The sequence below is a fragment of the Amblyomma americanum genome, chromosome 7 (genome assembly GCF_052857255.1).
Source record: "Amblyomma americanum isolate KBUSLIRL-KWMA chromosome 7, ASM5285725v1, whole genome shotgun sequence".
NCBI classification, from domain to species: Eukaryota; Metazoa; Arthropoda; class Arachnida; order Ixodida; family Ixodidae; genus Amblyomma; species Amblyomma americanum.
Genome location: NC_135503.1, coordinates 105,251,587 through 105,271,260, shown reverse-complemented (window position 1 = coordinate 105,271,260; position 19,674 = coordinate 105,251,587). Strand labels below are relative to the sequence as shown.

The 19,674-nt window shown below is 43.5% G+C and overlaps 1 protein-coding gene across 6 annotated transcripts in view; it reads left to right on the top strand.

Moving 5' to 3' along the window:
• Positions 1-19,674, top strand: part of LOC144099452 (uncharacterized) — a 114,751-nt gene that overhangs the window by 62,368 nt on the left and 32,709 nt on the right. The window contains exons 3-5 of one of the 6 annotated variants that reach the window (XM_077632757.1): positions 2,579-3,172; positions 6,258-6,423; positions 7,218-7,555. The exons of 3 other annotated variants lie outside the window; for them this stretch is intronic. In XM_077632757.1, coding sequence (XP_077488883.1) covers positions 2,579-3,172; positions 6,258-6,423; positions 7,218-7,405 — 948 coding nt within the window. In that variant the 3' untranslated portion in view covers positions 7,406-7,555. Of the gene's footprint in view, positions 1-2,578; positions 3,173-6,257; positions 6,461-7,217; positions 7,556-19,674 lie in introns of those variants that run through there. 2 more of the 6 variants (XM_077632755.1, XM_077632760.1) reach the window with 2 other exon arrangements.

The following is a 19,674-nucleotide window of genomic DNA, read 5'->3' as shown; positions in this document are numbered from 1 at the left end:
GGACTGTGGTTGTCAAATTGACGCTCTTTTCATTGATTTTTCAAAATCATTTGACACTGTTAATCATTCTAAGTTAATGTTAAAATCAAATCTTATATTCAAGAATTTAACCATAGTGACCTGGATCTCAAATTTCCTCTCTGAGCGCTTACACTTTGTTAACTACAGTTCAGCCAAATCTTTCGTCGCTCCCGTAACATCTGGTGTGCCACAAGGCTCTGTCTTAGGACCGTTACTGTTTCTATTATATATAAATGATCTCCTTTCTAACACCACCTCGAACATTCGCATGTACGCTGATGACTGCGTTTTATATGATATCTTTCACTCTTCAGATGATCACTCTCGCATTAATGAATCTTTCTCTAGCTTCTGTAGGTGGTGTGAAAGTTGGCAGATGATTATTAACTTTCGTAAAACTGTTGTCATGACATATTTCAGCAATATTTCTTCTTCATCAGTTTTTATATTACTCTTTTCATAACATACCCCTTCAAAGGGTGTCCGAGTACAAGTATCTAGGAATTATTTGTACTTACAACTTATCGTAGTCCAAACATATTGACTGCATCTGCAATACAGTTCTATGAAAATTAGGGTATCTTAGACGAACATTAGCTCAGGCTCCGAAAAAAACCAGGTTACTAATGTATAAATCCCTAATCCGTCCAGTTCTCGACTATGCTTGTTTCGTGTGGAACCCTTACAAGGTAACAGAGATTGAAAAAATTGAGGCCGTCCAAAGGAGGTCAGTTCGCTTCAAATGTAACAATTATCGCAGAGATTTTTCGCCCTCTTCTGCCCAGAAATAAATACAAATCTCTAATCTTGCTACTCGCCGGCCACAAGACTCATTAAAATTTCAGCACTATGTTGCTAATTCGCACTATCGACTCTGAAGCGACATATGCATGACGAGTTCTATACCGTCGTCAACCAGAAGTTATCATTATCTCAATTTTTCACCTTACTTTGCTCGCACTGATGTGTTTAAAAATAGTTGCTTTCCGCGCACCATCGAAGACTGGTAAACATTGCCTAAACAGTGCGTCCCTTCCCTATAGGCAAATTTATAGAGGCCATAACTGATTCTTAATCTTTGTATTTACTGTACCCGTGCTCCCAATATGTGCAATTATCCCTATGTATTCAACTTTGTTGTTTTAGCTTTTTGCTACCATGCCTTTAGTTTTTGAATGATTAAGTCCACTCCTGCGATAGCCCCCGTAGGGGCTGCAGTATGTACAAACAAACAAAATTATTCCCGCCATAGCTGAGACCTAGCAAGAAATATCCATAACGTCACATTCATAACCCTAGTGTGCCTGTTAAATTTTTTCTTTCCCAACAATCAGCTTCTGATCGCTTACAAATATTGTTAGCAACGTTCAGGAAATTGTCTATTAACAAATGTTATGAGGCCAATGATAAGTCAATTAAGTACGTTTTTAATCCACCGTAAAAACCTATCGACACTTTTCTAACCATTCGCCGTGTTTGTTGAATGTAGCCATGTTCTGTAAAGTCCTTATACTTCGTACCATTCCGATTCCAACAGTTCGGGCTGCGAGAACCTACCATCAATATTGCGAAAATCGGCCACTGTCAGTGAAATGAATTGGCTTATACCGTTTTTGGCACAAGATCCCCTCGACCAAACGACAATTTCAAATGGTGCGTTATAACACATTTCGAATGAAATTTGTTTCAGCATTCTAATGATCCTCAAAATGACGCCTTGCTCCGCGGAAAGCAAACGGTCCTGTTACGTCCATGGTATGCTCTTGCTGGCGTAAGCAGAGCAGGTATATTGCAACCAGTATCTTATCGTCGACGATATGAACCAAGCACAAAATGCAGAAATATGCAAAACCCCAACGTCCGGCAGTTTCAGACTGTAGTTAGTTGCATTGAGAGAGGGCGGAATATGGACAATAGTCACGGCGACACTGATAGGAAATCAAATGAATGGTTTTGTTCTGCACTGACTCAATGTACATTTCAAAAGGGTCTATGTAGTGCAAGCATAATCATGTACGGTGTAAACTCTAATGCTGGCCACACTTGTGACTCTCAGGCAGCGACCTACACTTGAACGTCCGTGTTAAGTTATTTACTTTGTCCTATTGTGTTGCCACCTGCCATGGTTGCAACGGCGCTCAAATTTCGCATTACCGACTGTCGTAATCATCATTAATTTTTTTTAATTTGTGTTCTTGATCAATCGGAAATTAATAGTGTAATTGTTTGAAAGATTGAAGATCATTTATTAGAAAGCAGAACAAAAACAACCACATGCCGCCGAAGTGAACCGAACCTACGACCCCCCCCCCCCCCCCCCCCCCCCCGAATTCTGAGTTCGGCTGCACTGGGATGCCCGGACGTGTAATGTCAACAAACACAAACGCGTTTCGCAGTTTTGATTGTTTTGTTTTTCTTTTTTTGGGGGGGAGGGGTTGAAGTTGTCTTCAAGTACTAGGCCGTACCATTGATATGGTGAAGCCCCACAAAACAAAGTATTCTATTGAGCTAAGTTGTCGGCAGCTCACGTTGATTCACATACCTTGGTCTTTCACAGCATTGTGCGCGTATCGAAATCCTGCTGCCCGAAGTCGGCTCTCCCTTAAAGATTGGCCGGAAAACCATGTCAGAACATAGACAGCCCCGCGGCTGCGATCTGGAGTCTTCAGCCTTTCTTAGTTTGCGACTCAACAGGTTCCGAGAGAATATCAAGGCTCTGGACAGTGTGAAGTTCAAACGCCGATCAACTTGCCAAGGACAATACCTAGATCTCGGCTGTGGTCCTGCTGACTTCCTCGCTGAACACTTGCTGCCACGCTTGAGGCCATGCAAACGCGTCGTGGCTGTTGACATATCTACCGAGATGCTCGACTACGCCAGGAAACACCACCCGCAACCGGACGTTTTCTACGAGCAACTAGATATAGAGCACGGCGATCCTCAAACCATCACGAAGAAGTATGGCCTGTTCGACCGCGTTTACGCTTTCCTGACGCTCCACTTCGTTAAGGACTTGAAGAAGGCTTACCACAACGTTTATAACTTCCTTAAAGAAGGTGGAGAGTGCCTGGTTCTTAACTTCGTCAGTACATCATTGACGGATTCATGGCAACAGGTCTACAAGATGGAAACGTGGACGGACATCATTACGGTAAGTGTTTTTTTTTACGTCATCAAGGTTTCGATGTAATTTGGGCTGCAGAATAGCCTTGGAGCTCACCTGTTCACATTCCCGCAAAAAAAAAAAAAATCCGCTTAAAGTACGAAGAGAAATCATAGTTCGTTTAAATTTACTGTCATGCTCACTAATAGCTTCCTTTCTGTTGCGTTCTGAACTTGCGGAAATTTTAACTAATAACGAAATATTTTTTTTCTTTTTCAGATAGTGTACGTGAACTGTAGTTTGATATAAAGTTCTTTGGTCAATTTCGTTTCCAAAAAAAAACGGATATCTGTAAAATCCCAAGGAGAGAGTAAATTAATCATGAACCATTAAGACTTCTTTGCTCAAGCGCAATAACCTCGCGAGGAATGTAGATGATGACGAAAAAGGAATAGGCGATCCAGCATCATGGTGCAGCTACAATGTCCATTGTTTTCATGCGCGGATTCGTCCCAGACGCAGCAGTACCTGGTAATATAGCAGAAACGAGGTAATCTCTATAATGTGGTGTGTTTGTCAGAGCCGCCAGCACATGCTGACTCCAAGTCTAAGGTGCAATGGGAGAGTTGGATTGGGTGGATTCTGTTCATTAAAGAATGTTCCAGTGCATAAATACTACGCCTGCTGCGCGAAATCTTGCATCTCCGCAGAAGTTCCGTGTTTGGAGACACGGGGCGTCACCATCGAAAACGCCCTGATTTGGCAGAAGTTACTCTGGCACGCGCTAATGCAGGCGACCTATCTCCGTGGCTTTCGGAAGCAGGTGCGCTTTCGCGGAATTCTCAGATTCCCAAATAAGCGTGTTTGTTCACGTGTCATATTTTTGCTGAAAAGATTAAATATCTGAGGGTGCACGTCTGTTTCCTTTCTCAGTACAGCGGCAAAGGACCTAAACGTAATAGTCTTTCTTCTAGCCTACTGCAAGCAGCAACATGGCGCTTTTGAATTCGTGGCTTCCGAATAGCTCATTTCTACAACATTCAGACGCATTTTTTAATTCAGGTTGATTGTGTGGTAACAATCAATCTGCTTATTTTGTAGCCCTGGAAAAAAACCTCCGTGGCCCGGGTGTCTTTTGGTAATGAATCCTCTGTAAACTTTAGTTCCGTGTCTCAACTTTCGGTGATGGTTCGCTTGAAAGTTTTTTGCGAAATTTGCCAATTTTTTGCCAAATCAATTATTTTCAATTTGAAATGGAGGTGAGATATAAAAGCGCCCACTTGCTATGTCATGTGACCGCAAGTTAAACAACCCTTAATGATCTGAACTAATCCGGAGCTCTCTGGCATTGCGTCCTTCATAGCCTAAGTTTTGTTGTAGAACCGTAAACCACACATATGGGAATTTTATTAATTATATATTTTCACAAAGTGGTGACTGCAATCAGGAGCGCGGAACGACAGCAAAAATTCCGTCTAAAAAAACTCATTATTTGGGCTAACTTGCGCCCACAATGGACTGAATCACTCGGCGGAGGCGTAGCAACAAGAGTGCTCGGCGGTCGTCGAACAAAATGTCCGCCGCTCTCGGCCATGCTCAATTTAAAGCTGATAGCGAACTTTCGAGATCAAGTGTGCAAAGTTACTACAAGATTATGGAACAACGTAGAATCAGCTCTGCCTGGCTGCGATCAGTCGAGACAAACCTGGTCGCGTTTTGCATCACAAAGGGATAAAGCGGTGCGCCGAGAGCTTTGCAGAATGAACAAACACTAGAAAGACCCCTGGCAATATGATTATAGATTGGTGTCCGAAAGCTTCGCCGCCTTAACTTCGAAAAAATTGTACTAGAAAAGCACGCCATATTAACGACTGTGTGCGCACAAATGAATTAGCACCCACAGAGTTCAGTTATGCCCGATTGGCTTTTAGATTACCATTGCCATGAATCAGGCAAAGCCACATTATAGCTCTCTACAGAAGTGCAAAGATCGTTAGCGTTTTTAATTCCTAGATGCAGTGTTGTAAATGCTTCGTCTTGCTCGCCAACGGTTCCACGATTTCATTACAAGCGCTCAATAGCGACGTTGAGAATCAATAAAGCATTTTGGAATTCGAGGCACATCTATGTTTCCAGAAAAAGGCTGTAGCGCTGAAAAGGACAGCACATAGCAAGCTAGACGGCACAGGGATGCGCCTGTCCCGTCTAGCTTGCTATGTGTCGTCCTTTTCAGCGCTACAACCCTTTTCTGGATACATGCAACAACTAGCCCACCAATAAGTATGACTCAGATCTCTTTCCTAGTGCAGGAAGCCAATCTTACGTTCTTTTGAGTCACTTCCTAGAGAACAGGGCCTTGTAGCATCTGTGCACACGTGTTTCATCAGGTTATATGAATGACGTTTTACTGCGTGAGCAGTGTGAATGCTATTACGGGGAAATGACGGCGCGTGTCTCCGCGTGGCTGCATAGCGAAGCCCCCGGCGCTTGCAGTGAGAAGAGCGGAAGATCTGCTTCTCCGGAAGCGGAGAGGCGGGTGCAGTGACGCCCCCAAAAGAGCGCCCATTACGGAATGAGAAAAAACGCTAATGTCATCGTGCGCCGCGTCAGTGGATAACATCGGCGAGCCCGCATCATCGGCTACCGCGGTGTGCCAGGGAAGGCAAAACGTGTACAATGTCACCAATGGAAAAGCATTAAAAATCATTACCAAGCCATGAAAGCTCGCCGCAGTAAAGCGACATAACTGCAATGGAATGCGGCAAAAAGGACAAGAATCAGCTGGAAGAGCGTCAATCTAAAAGCGAACTCTGCTTATGGAGCTTATCGCCTCACACCTTCTGAGCGTCTGTCATTTATTTCAACCGTATCATTATTCACGCCTATACATAGGAGCCTTTATGTTCGCGTTAATATGCTAAGAAATTTCTTTCCACCGTACGCTAACCGCTTGACGTGCACTCTTCAAATATGAGCGCGAAACAGCGCTTTCTTTCAGACGTCCGCACTGCTTCAAAATAACGTCTTCAAAGACGTCCCCACAGGTTCACACATCTTCACTGCCATTATAAGAGATCATAACAACGGCCTGGTGCTTTCACTTATCGCGTATCTGCACATGTGCTTCTTGCAGGACCCGGGCGAGGTCCTCTCCAAGCGCTTCCGCTTCAACGAGCCGGTCCTACACGAAGAGTTGGAGGCTGAAGAAAGGAGAGCTATCGAAGCAGCAGGACTTGAATTGGTTTCCTTTCGTACTTACCGAAGCGTCTGGACCTTCCCGACGGCAGATGTGTACTTGGGTAGGGAGAAGCGTTAGTGTCTGTCGTTACGACGCAGGTAGCGTAGTTGTTTTTCCGATTGTTACCGGTACCACAGTAATTGAAGGTATCTGTGACTGCAATGACCTATTAAGCAAACACCGTGTGATGACTTGTGGGATTTGGTGAAGTCACTGCACATTTACCTAGGCTAGATGTTAGCCAAGGACGAGCTAAGCATTTAAAACATTGAGAGGGATACACGACGTCAATCTTTCTCTTTCATCCCTGTCGCTTGGACCTGAAGAGACCGTTATATAGCTACTCCTCTTAACTTCAGTTGTTGCCGCTAATTTCAGGAGAGTTTGTGCACGGACGTTGATCACTGATCCCCTGACTGATAGAACTACTGCAATATTTATCTTAAGGGTGTGTATTTCCAATATCTGACAGCTTTGCAACCTCAGCGCATTGAAAGGACATTTCTTTCATTACACGTAACAAGTAATTTTCTAAGGCCAAAGTAAAACACATTGATGATATGCAGGTAAAGGCTGAAAGGCAGAAACCATGAGTCGACGCGTTTGGCCTCGCCTATATCTTGATACTTTTAGGGAGAACTAGAAAGACCGGTGTCAGTGGTCACGGGGGCATGAAACAGTCGGTGAATCATTTATTAACTGATTTAGAGTGGATTAAGAATTAAATCTCGTACAACCTTGTTAATAGAAATAATTCCGATTAGAATAAGCGCGCTATCAGAAGACCTATACACAGCGGTGTGTTAAATATTTTCTGTACGGGTCAATTATTCTCTGGCTCTTTTTTGCAAACAGAAATCTACCTGCGGTTCTTCAAGTTGGAAGCCGAGGTGCCAGTTGAAAAACGCCCTGCATTTCGGAGCGACTTCATGTCTTCTCTGCTTGAGCGACTAACCCCAACTTCAAGTGGAGTTGGTGCCACATACCACGTCTCTGTCACGCACTGCTGCAAGCCTGAAGCAGCTTCCATGGCGGCGGTATAGCGTGCTTCCTTTAATGACGAAACTGGCAAGGAAAGAGTCAGGGCGGGCGGACGGTGGATAATGAAACGTTGCGTTTGATCCAAGCGCTGTTCGTTGGTAGGCCTCCTGCATCATGTAAAATGACGTGAAATAAAGTAATTATGTATTGTATTGTACTGTATTGTATTCTATTATACTCTATTCTACTATTTTATTGTAATTCCGAGAGAGGCAAGACACAGGCGTCCTAGTCACAGTCAGTAGAGGAAGGAGGATCGATGTGATCACGGGACAGGCACATTTTTGTGGAGCCGGCTGGATTTATGAACGACAAAAACGCATCATTTTGCAAATGCAAAGCCCAGCACCCAAGAGGGTCAGTAGGGTCCTTGCGGGAAGAGAGCCAGCACAAAGCGTGCTGGTAATTAACAGTAAATATTCCGCCAAACATGTAAGGGCGGAATTTCACGATGGTCGGAACGATCGCCAGCCACTCCTGCCCTGTGATCAAAAGATTCTTTTTCGGCGAAGGAAGGGGGTGGCTTTCAGTGGCAGTCACACAGAGGCGGGCGCATTGCAGCTCAAAAAAGATGGCGTCAATTCCATGGCCACTGCCGTCTTTTCGAAGTTGAGTAGGAGCGGATGCGTAAAAGGTGACCTACACAGGCGGGGGTATGTGGGCAACAGTGAGGTGCTAGACAGCTTTAGCGTGGCTCTGGGCCTTAATACAAGGAGACGTCTTCAGCAGATTGGAGAGAGCGCGGACGACTTCCGCGAAACAGGGGACGAACCAGTGAAAATAAGAACATAACCTGATGATAACTTTGCACCTCACTGGACGAACATGGAGCGAGAAGAAACTGCCGGAGCGAGTTTCGTCGCAATCCAAGTGAAGGGCATCACATTAACCTAGTGACTTAAAGTTCGCAGTTATCCAAACTGCATTTCATGGCGTTAAGCGCAAGGCTGGTGCTGTGTAAAAGCGGGAGGATGGACTAGAATCGCACGAGGCGGCTTTCAAGCCTGGGCGGCGAAAAAAGCACGTCGCCCAAGTCGTGTAGACGAGTTTTCTATTCAGAGCTGCGAAGCAACGAATCCATCACCATATGTGAAAATGTTGCCGGAGCGTTAGAAAGGCCAGAGGACATTATTTAATATGTATAGGGCATCGCGGGTGAAAGAAGCGCTTCTTTCGCGGTCCATTTCGTCGATGAGATTGGCCAGTAGGAGCCACGTTTGTCGATGGAGGAAAAGTAAGGGGCGCGGTGTAAACAGCCCTGTGCATCAACAATTCGCGGAAGAACATACACATCCTTATTTGTGATCTTGTTCAGATGTCAATAGTCGGCACAATATCGCCAACCCTGATCGTACTTTTTAACTTGCGCTGTAGTGGATGCCTAGTGGTTTTCGAAGGCTCGATAATGAATAGCCGATGTCGTGCCGCATATACCAGCTTTTCGAAGCCGCACTCCGCTCTGAACAGAGACTTGAATGAACGTGGCGGCTGTGCGTGGCGATCTTTCATGCGGCCTTTACAGAATCTAAACACTCCCTTGAGTACAAACATATCACATGGAACATTAAGCCTTCTACAGTACGCAGAAATCTTCTAGTATATGGCATGATCTCAACGTCCTTCTTCAGAGTTGATCGAAAAATGTCTCTTCCCTCCCACATAAAAATAAGTAAACATCGCATAACGAGAAAAACAAAGCCGTCATGAATTGTCGCTGATTTTTCCCCCACCCCATCCCTCCCTCGACAATTATCATCAGACACTTTGGAGGCGGCTTCAAACACGCACCTTACCCTACCCTTACATACGCTCGCGCTATCACCAAGTCCACACAAACCCCTCCAGTACCCTCTGCCACCACCCCAAAGCCACTCTCGATCATACCCTTTTCCTCTGCCCGGCGGATCCTCTCCCGCGGGGCCTGGAGCACCTTACCACTTGGGAGGCTTGGGAGACCCTACTGCGCTGCGAGGACCCGGCCAAGCAAGCAATCGCCACAGGCCGGGCTGCCAGCGTCATGAGCCTCCGGGACATGAACATTTGAGTGCAGTGGGGCCGTGCGGGGGCCCAAGGACCTGTGCGTCCTAAACTCCCCTGTATGTAATAAAGTTTACACCACCACCATCGCTGATTTCTGACGCGGGCAGCACTTCGTTGACCTTGGCACAGACGTCCCTCAGCACGAAGCCACGTTTTTATCATGAGACATAATTCCAGCTCACAGAAACACAATGAAAAAGAGAGTACACACCACTAACGTTTCGCTTAAGCAATGCTTTCGGCATCACGACAAAACCGCCCTCAATGTCCGCAACCAGCAGGGCTAGAGCTTTGTTCTTCAGCTAAAAGACAGTGGACCTAACATTGACCATGGGGGCAGGCGGTGCGCCCCTTTGCCTCAAACACTCAATGCCTTCAGCTCTACAGCGGTCGTGGTCATCTGAGCTGGCTGCTGCCGCCACATTTCAGACAACAGACAGGGATCGTGATGGTTCTTCTTTAGGCTCAGTACAAAGCTTTGGACCCCGACTTAGTACAGATTCAATATTTTCAGGTAAAGAACACTCAGCGATGGGGTCACAATGTTAGATGCAGCTTGCTGCCGCACTTCACCTTTCTTCAAGGCGCACAAATTTACAAGACACACAATCCAGAGCAATACTGTAGTCCTTGCCGCCACACGAGTAAGCGTCCGGAAAAGTGGTCCGCCATTCTGTCCAGGCATGACGGAAGCAGAGTAACCGCACACGTAGTTCTGTAAATGCCTAATCTGCCTCCACAGCTCGGAGCGCAAGATCTTCATCATCCGTTTGGCATGCCGTGCTGATGGAAAGCACAGGACAAGACCACCGGGTAGAACGAGGCGATGGTTGAGAGCGAACGTACGTTCCCTTGCACCACATGTGGTCACGGCTAGAAGGCTCACGAGGGTCGAGGAAGGATTCACACACATAAAGGAAGGGACGACAGGGCCCAGTGTACTAGAAAGAATATGGCTAAGTGCAGAGAGCTTGGCTACCCAGAACCAACTAGCCCAGCTCACTACGCTTAGCCACGTTCATACAGGTAATCTCTATGCGTGAACTTAAGACAGAAACAATGCACACATCAATAGTCTCTAGCTGCTGACGGAGCAGCAGTTCATTCACGATGGCACAAACGTCCCTTAGAGCGAAGTCAAGGTTTTTGTGAGGTAAGTTCAATGTGCGAAGTTTAAGAAGCATAGCTTCTGATGCTGATTTTACACACATGCGTTCCACCCGCTTTAATTAACAGTTGTCTAGAAAGGCGAGGCAACGCTGCCAATGTATTGCTACATTAAATAACGTCTCCATCAAAACTTTTGTAATCTTGTGCTGGAGAGACTGTATTCTTAGTCTAAAAAGTGTATTGCGGTGAAACCTCATAAAGGTCCCTCATGTCTGTGACCAGTAGAGGCAAAAAGAAAAGACAAATGGGCACGTAATTCTTTCTTAAGCACGGCTACGAGGAAGGAACGATTCGCCGTTTTAAGAAAGAAACCTTGAAACAACCTAATGTAGAACCAAATTATACGAAACTTTCAACTACGAAGTGAACAGTGCACAGTATTTGAACATTCCGTAAACAACAAAATAGGAAGCAAAGAAAGTCTTAGAAGCAATGAAATTGAGCAAAAGCAGCTCGTGAAGATAATCGAACAGCAGATATTTTGAAGGACGATGAGGAAGGAGATCGAGCAAGAGATACTGACCACCCTCTATACTCATTGCCTGAAAAGAGTACATCAAGGACCTGAAAAATGACGAATCGCCAGATTACTGTCCGTTAGCTACAAGGTATTTACTAAGGTATTCGCGAACAGAAATACCACAACAGAAGCCTTCAGTCAACTAAAGGAACAGCCAGGAATTCGTAAAAGTTACTTGATAGTTTACTATACTCCCTATGTTAATCAGAAGATCGAGAAATTCCAAAAGTAGTACTACCGACACCCATATAGACCCTTCGTAATTTGCGAGAAAGCATGTGATCAGATGAAACCTCAGCTGAAATGCCGGAATTATAGAACTAGGGTGTTGAACAGCCGTGTGTAAATAGTTTGCATGTTATTTGTAGCGGCTGCATAGCCACGATGGGTAACCATAAAGAACGTAACAAAATCACAGTAAAGCAGGCTGCCAGGCAGGCAAACGTGATATCGCCAATGCTACTCACAGCGCCAATATAGGAAGAATTCCGGCACTTATGTTAAGAAAAATTGTGGATAAGAGTTAATGGATAATACCTTAATAATATGCGATTCGCCGATGAGATCGCATTCCAAGGCAAATCAAGGGAATAATTGCGAAGCATGATCAATGAGTTTGACAGGCAAAGCGGAACAGTTTGTCTAAATAATAATATGCAGGAAACTAAAGTAATGTTCAACAGTCTGGGACGAGAACAGACGTTTACTACAAGCAGCGATAGATTGAAAGAGCTAAGGTAATGCATCTACTTAAGGCAAGTAGCGACCGCAGATCTAGACCACGAGAATGAAACAGCTTGAAAGTAAAAATGCACCTTGAAGTTACGAGGAAAGGCAGGAAAAGCTGCGAATGAGAAGAATGAAAAAAAAAGTGGAGTGCATTTTGCAGCACTTTCATATCATGAATGGCAGTTTACAGATAATAATAATTAATAATTGGTTTTTGGGGAAAGGAAATGGCGCAGTATCTGTCTCATATATCTTTGGACACCTGAACCGCGCCGTAAGGGAAGGGATAAAGGAGGGAGTGAAAGAAAGGAAGGATAGGTGCCGTAGTAGAGGGCTCCGGAATAGTTTCGACCACCTGGGGATCTTTAGCGTGCACTGACATCGCACAGCACACGGGCGCCTTAGCGTTTTTCCTCCATAAAAACGCAGCCGCCGTGGTCGGGTTCGAACCCGGGAACTCCGGATCAGTAGTCGAGCGCCCTAACCACTGAGCCACCGCGGCGGGGGCAGTTTACAGATATAAATCAAGAAAAAAGTGCACAACAGCCGTACGCTATCAGCACTCGCCAAAGAGGCAGGAATGTGTAATCTAACTTAAAGCGCACAACATAAATTGATCACATCGCAGAGAGCTGTGTAGAGCAAAATGTTAGATGTAACGTTAAGAGACAAGAAGAGCGCCGAGTGACCCAGGGAACAATCGCAGCTTAATGATGTCCTAAAGGCATTCCATAAGAATAAATGGCCATGGGCAGGGCATTTCATTCGATGACAGGATAACCAATTGTCGTTAAAGGTAACACTGGATTTCAAGAGAAGGTAACTGTAGCAGAGGCGGCAGAATGTTAGATTGGCGGATGAGATTGAGAAGTTTGCTGAATAGGTGGCCGAAACTGGAACAGGAGAGGCTAACTCGAGAGAAATGCAGGAAGCCTTTGCCCTGTCGCCGGCGTAGTCAGAATGATGACGATGGCAACGTTTCTGTGAAAGCTGTATAGCATTCTTTTCTAGTCGTATAGCTGCGCCTGTTTCGATGTACTGTGTAATTACCCTTATTACGAATCTACTCTACCTTACAGAATTTAGCAACAACCATCTTTCCAAACGTCCCGCTTAACCCAGTTGGTAGAACAACTGCCCCGATGAGGCGGTGCTCCCAAGTTTGAACCCTGGAATAGGATCCATTTTTTGTTGGAATACCAAGTTTCTCTGAAACATGTGTAGATTTCTGTAGTTGATGTATGGTTGTGCTTCGATCGATGCTAATGAGTGAGTAGCTCATTATTACAAATCGACTCCACCTACAGGGATTCCCCTATACTGTAGACCAATACCGTTTCCACATCGAGTTTCCACTCTCTCAGTACAATAAGCTAGCCGTCTCGGGTGCAGCCTTGATATTGTGACAGCCCCATTTCGCGAAGAATTTTCTTTAACCTACAAGTTCCGGTGCAAGGTGCATAATTTCCCGCGTAACCGTTTTAAGTAGCACTTTGGCGGATGCTGATGTGCAACCGCCCTATAATTACAAATATACTGTGCCTTGCATAGTTCAACTGAACTTCAGACCTGCCTTATGATCAATAAACGATTACTGAAAGTTTTGTTTCACACACTCGGCATCATTTCAAGGATATAAGAGCGCTTGAAGTGCCCGGCGGCGAAGTGAATCAGCTGTGCGTCTTTCCTTCTTCTAATCCGAGAGACGTTTCAGACCACGGATAAGATTACTCTAGGAATAAGACATTTGTTTCGCGTAAGCCGGCATTAGTTTACTAATATTTTTTTGTAGTAACGGTTACCATAAAATAGGGCTCATCTATTCCTGTAGTGAGAATTTGGTCTCAACGTCAACCACTTGAATACTCTGCATTTTGTTTAATTTAGAATGCCTCTGTATGCAAGGAGATGTGGTTTGGGCCATTAAAAACGCATCGTGAACCCTAAATAACGTTAGTGTCTTGAACAGGGTGTGTCATATTGATTGATGATTGCAATAACTTTTATTTCCATAAGCAAACAGGCGCCTCCCTCTCCGCCCCCGGTACGCAGGCCTTAGAAGAGGGTGAGTCGTGCGCCCGTGCATCAGAGCCGTAGGGTAATACGCAACGATTCGATGTCCCACAAGGTGTCCCCTATTTGAGCTGTCCCCACCACAGGCGAAATTCCACGCTCCAGGCGGTAAGAACTCAAAAAATAATATTGAGGACAGAGGACAAGTTCGCCTTAAAGAATGGGTTTAAGTGTGCGAGAGAATGTGCTTCACAATGTGCTTCACATTTACCTGGCGAGGAACCCCACCTCAAAGGGAATGCTCTGCGGCTATTATCTTATATTTTCGAAGAAATTTCAATGAAATAAAAGAATCGTTGTATTGCACTGAAAAATTGGTTTTTGAAGAACGGAGCACCCGGTCCGAACCCGACCACGGCGGCCGCGTTTCGATGGAGGCGAAAGGCTAAGGCGCCCGTGTTGTGCGATGTCAATGCATGTTAAAGACCCCCAAGTGGTGGAAATTATTCCGGAGCCCTCCACTAGGGCACTTATTTCTTCCTTTCTTCCCTTAGTCCCTCCTTTATTCGTTCCCTTACGGCGCGGTGGAGGTGTCCGCCGAAATGTGACACAGATACTGCGTCATTTCCTGTCCCCCCAAAAAAACAATTTCCGAATTATAAGAAAATGACGCAATAACTGTTTCGCATATCGCGCTGGACACCCGAACCGCGCCGTAAGCGGATAAAGGAGTGAGTAAAAGAACAAAGCAAGAAAGAGGTGCCATTGTGGAGGTCTCCAGAATAATTTCGCCCACCTGGGGATCTTTAACGTGCACTGACATCCCACAACACACGCTGCGTTTCGCCTCATTTCGCCTCCATCGAAACACGGCCGCCGCGGCCGGGTTTTAACCCAGATACTCTGTCTCAGTAGACGTGCGCCTTAACCACTGAGTCGCCGCGGCGGGAAGGAGGTGGAGAGTGAGGGAGTAATAACTTTTTTAAGTAAGAGAGCCGTAGACTTTGATCAGCCGGACGAAGAAAAAGTAATTACATTTTGCTGAACTCCAGATAATTTCGGCTACCTGGGTGGTGGTGGTGGTGAAGTGGAGTGGAATAAACTCTACTGAGAGGAAAGGGGCAGGGGGCTTCGGGACCGCTGGCTGTGCCTCAGATCGCGTGTAGACTTCTGGCTCGGCCGGCCCGCTCGATAACTTTGACGTGCGTGTCCTCCTAGCAGGTCCCGGGGATCCTGTGAATGTTATAGATGTCGTCGGAAGTCTTTGGTGCCAGCAGGCCCATATCATATGGCTTAAATTCTCCCCGCAAAAGCAGCACAAATGAAAATTCATTTCTGAGGAAAGGAAATGGCGTAGTAACTCTCACATAATAATAATAATAATAATAATAATAATAATAATAATAATAATAATAATAATAATAAATTTTTTATTTCACTCATGAAGTGAGGGAGTGCGGGAAAAAAAGCTAAAAATTCAGCTTGACTAGTTCCCAGCTCCCCAGATTACAAAAAATTCAAGAAACAAAAGAGAGCACAAGGAAAAAAAAATAAAAAAATAATGGCAGAGCGGCATAATAACAACACAAATCAAAATACAGAAATGCTTTGTTTACAAAGTCAGATCGGCTTGTACAAGGAAAATAAACAAAACAATTCTAATTGAACTGTATGATACATCGGTGATAAGCGAAAGTACATGCCGGAAAAAGCCCGAAAAAACAAGAACGTTACATAAGTAAAGGAAAGAGACGGAGAAAACAATGCGCATGATCAGAAAAGCGTTGCTCAAGGAAAGGTACAGCGTACATATGCGAAATGCTAGAAATACCCCATCATATGAAGGAATTGTTTTCTATGAACAGTAATTTCAGTTCTCTTTTTGAAGTTAACTCGGGAGTGATACCGTTTCTGTAACAGATATTTAACAAGTGTGGTAGCAATCTGTTTATCATTTGTCGTCCATAATCTGTCCTGCACGTTTTTTCTAACCAAGGCTGTGTGCTTCTATATTCATAAGCTAGTGTCCTTTTACAAAGAGATGCCAACCGTAATAGACAATGAGTGTTGTTTTTTATTTCAATCCTATAACGCGAACACAAGCCGTGCGAGTATAGGCTGTCTATTTTCATTATGCAATATTTCGAGAACAAAAGGTGGGAAGGGTGACTTCTGGGGACGTTTTCAATGTTTCTTAACATTTTTTTCTGCAATATCAGAATTTTTTGCAAATTTCCTTTGGTTGTATTCCCCCAGACTAGTTGGCAATAGTTTATGTGTGAGTGGAATAGTGCATTGTACAATAAAAGTTTAACCTTTGGAGGTAGAGTATATCTGTTTGCGTACGTTACTCCCATGATGCAAGACAGTTTTGAGATAACGTGGCTCACGTGATTGTCCGACGTCATATTTTTGGTGAAATATACTCCAAGTATTTTGAATGTGTTTACTATCTCTATCTTTGAGTTGTTCAACTTAATGTCTCTGTCTATGCTAATAATTTTGTTTTTCGCACGGTATAGGACAGCCTTCGTTTTACTAACGTTTATTTTTAATTTGTTCAGTTGGGCCCATATGTCTAATTTCTCAAGAGTTTTGTTCGCTCTATTGATGACCTCATCTGCGCTAGCTGCAGTGAACAACAGTGTCACATCATCCGCGTAAATGACAAATTTCGTCGTGGGATCGATGCTTATGATGTCATTTAGGTACAAATTAAAAAGAAACGGGCCAAGAATACTCCCCTGAGGCACACCTGCAGAAATGGGCAATACATGGGACGAGTAGCCATTTAAATATACGTACTGGTTTCGATCATTTAGGTAGGATGTCAAAAGCGATAGCACAGTTCCACGGAAGCCGTACATTTCAAGTTTTTTTCAGTAGGATAGAGTGATTTAAGTAATCAAAAGCTTTTGTGAAATCGACGTATACCCCAAGGGCTACTTCTTTGTTTTAGAGAGATTCTAGAACAAATTCCTTTTGCTCCAGCAGTGCCATTTCTGTTGATCTGTGTTTTCTGAAGCCGTATTGCGCGTCGTGAAGAATATTGCATTGTTAAATAAAATTTGTTATTCTAGAGAGAATAATTTTTTCAAATCCTTTAGAAAAAACTGGAAGTATTGACACGGGTCTAAAGTTTGTAAATTCATTCTTACTTCCTTTCTTGTGCAGTACACTCACTTTGGCACGCTGCATTTGCTTCGGAAATAGTCCTTGAGATAAACAAAGGTTATATATTTGAGTTAAGCACCCTGCTATGTCTTCTATCACATACTTTACTGGTTTTATTACAATGTCGTCTGCGTCAGCACTTTTACTGTTATTTAAGCCCATGAAAACCGATATCACCTCTGACTCTGATATTGGCGTTAAGAACATAGATTTCTCGTTTCGAGTATTAAGAGTATTTGAATCGACGAAATTACTAGTTATATCTGTAAAGTGGCTGTTAAATGCATTAGCTAAGTCAATGCCTGTCAATTCCTTACCCCCATTCTGAATTGTTGTTATTGGGCTTGAACCTGAAGACCTGCCCAGAAGTGCATTCAGTTTCCTCCATAATTCATCTGACTTATTCATAGAGGAAAACTTGTCACAAAAATATTGATCGCGCGCTCTCCGTATTTCCGTCGTCAGTTTATTTCGAAACACTTTAAACGCTTTAAATATGTCAAGGTCTCGTGTTTTTCAAACTTTTTGTAAAGCTTGTCCTTTTTACGAATTTTCTTCAGCAATTCAGGTGTAATCCATGGCTTCCTAATGTTCTTACGTTTCTCTGCATGTTTATAAGGAAAACACTTGTTGTATATACGTAAAAAGGCCGTTAAAAACAAAGCGTAAGCCCTTTCGGCAGCTGTTTCATTGAGAACGTCACGCCAATCATGACTATTAACTTCCTCTTTGAAAGTGTTCAGTTTTTTTGTCGAAATATCCCGAAATAATTTAGTTGTCACTTTTCTATTAGGAAATTTACTTTTTGGAATGCACATAAAAGTGGCGCGGTGGTCACTGATATCTGTATTTATTACACCTGCGTTCAGGACAGGCATGTGCGTATTGGTTATAAATAGGTCAATTAGTGATTCAGACTGCAGTGTAACACGTGCAGGATTGGAAATCACGTTCTGAACAGCGAAGGAATTTAATAGATTTTCAAATTCAATTTTCGTGGGGTTGTCTACAAGGAAGTTGATATTGAAATCACCACCTAAAATGACATCGTATTTGTTTTCGCTTATAAAAGATAAGAAAAAGTCGAGAAAGGAAAAAAAGGATTTTAAGTTTCCGCTTGGGGGGCGATAGATAACTGCCACAACCTTCCTTTCGATAACAAGAGACAGGACTTCATAATCAGGGTGGACAAAAGAAAATTCATGCAACACTTCAGATTGAAAATGTTTTTTTACCATCAATAGTACGCCACCACCGGGACTGTTCGTGCGATTGATAAAGTGTGAGTCATACAAAGGAAGCTTGAATACATTGTTATGTTCAGTATACCAAGTTTCGGTCAGCATGACTATATCAAAATCAAAGCCTAACTGCGTAAAAAGCAACTCGAGATCGGCTGTCTTAGCCACCGCTGAACGAGCATTTAAATGAAATACACTAAATGATTGCGGGTTCTGAGATCCGCAAACATTCAAAAATTCACTTGGCATTACACAATCAGAAGTGTCCAACGCCATGTGCAATGAAGGAATTGCACCTTAATAATAATAACTTGTTTATTTCCATCAGTGATGGGGAGACTGCGGATAAAAGCCGCTTGACAACAAGCGACTTGACTGAAGCCCGCAGCCTCCCTACAAAGCAGGCAGCGATAGGACAAAAAAAAAAAACTCGCAGAAAGCCCAATATTCAAAATTAATGCACGCACACTTGATAGTCACAACAGGTAAACATAACAAAAGGCAAGATAACACTTTTAGTTGTTATTGTAAGCAAGGATTGTTAATGAAATGTTGGCGTAGGCTTCGTACAGAACTCGTATGCAAATCTATACCTGATTTGTGAAATGAATTTAAAAGGGTTGGCAGTGTGTATGACACTTTTTGCCTGGAATAATTTACCCGCGCAGTGACCACTTTCCACGGTTCTGTGTAACGGGTGGTGTAGGAATGTGTGTTTTTATCGAGATCTGATAATTCATGAAAAAACTTGAGATTTTCTTTCACCTCCCGTTTGAAAGCCAGACTTAACTTATAGTTATAAAGATTAAACGCGCGTATTATGTTTGCTTTCGAAAATAGCTGTGAAGTATGGGAATGATACGGTACATTAAAAAGTGCTCGAACAATTTTTTTTTTGAAGTATATGTATTCTTTCAAGATTTGTACGTGTCGTGGTACCCCATACCAATACACAATAATACAAAGAAGAAAAAAAGAGAGTATTGTAAATAAGAAGCTTTATATTGAAAGGTAATATAGCTCTGTGTCGCGCCGTCATACCAACAACACGAGATAGCTTCCCTGACAGAGATTCAATGTTCGCATCCCAAAGCATATTTTGTGTGAAGATAACTCCAAGTATTTTAACACTACTATCTATTTCGATTTTTTCGTTCTCGTAAAGAAGGGTGATTAGACTGCTGTTTATTTGCTTCGATTTCGGTCTGAAAATTACGGCTTTTGTCTTTTTTGTATTAATTTGTAGACTGTTTGCTGAGGACCATTTATGAAGGGATCTTAGAGCAGAGTTGGCTTTATTCTGAAGGCTACTAGGTTCAGGTGATGAAAAAAATATACTAGCCTCATCAGCGTATAAAATGTATTTTGCATCTCTGTAGATATG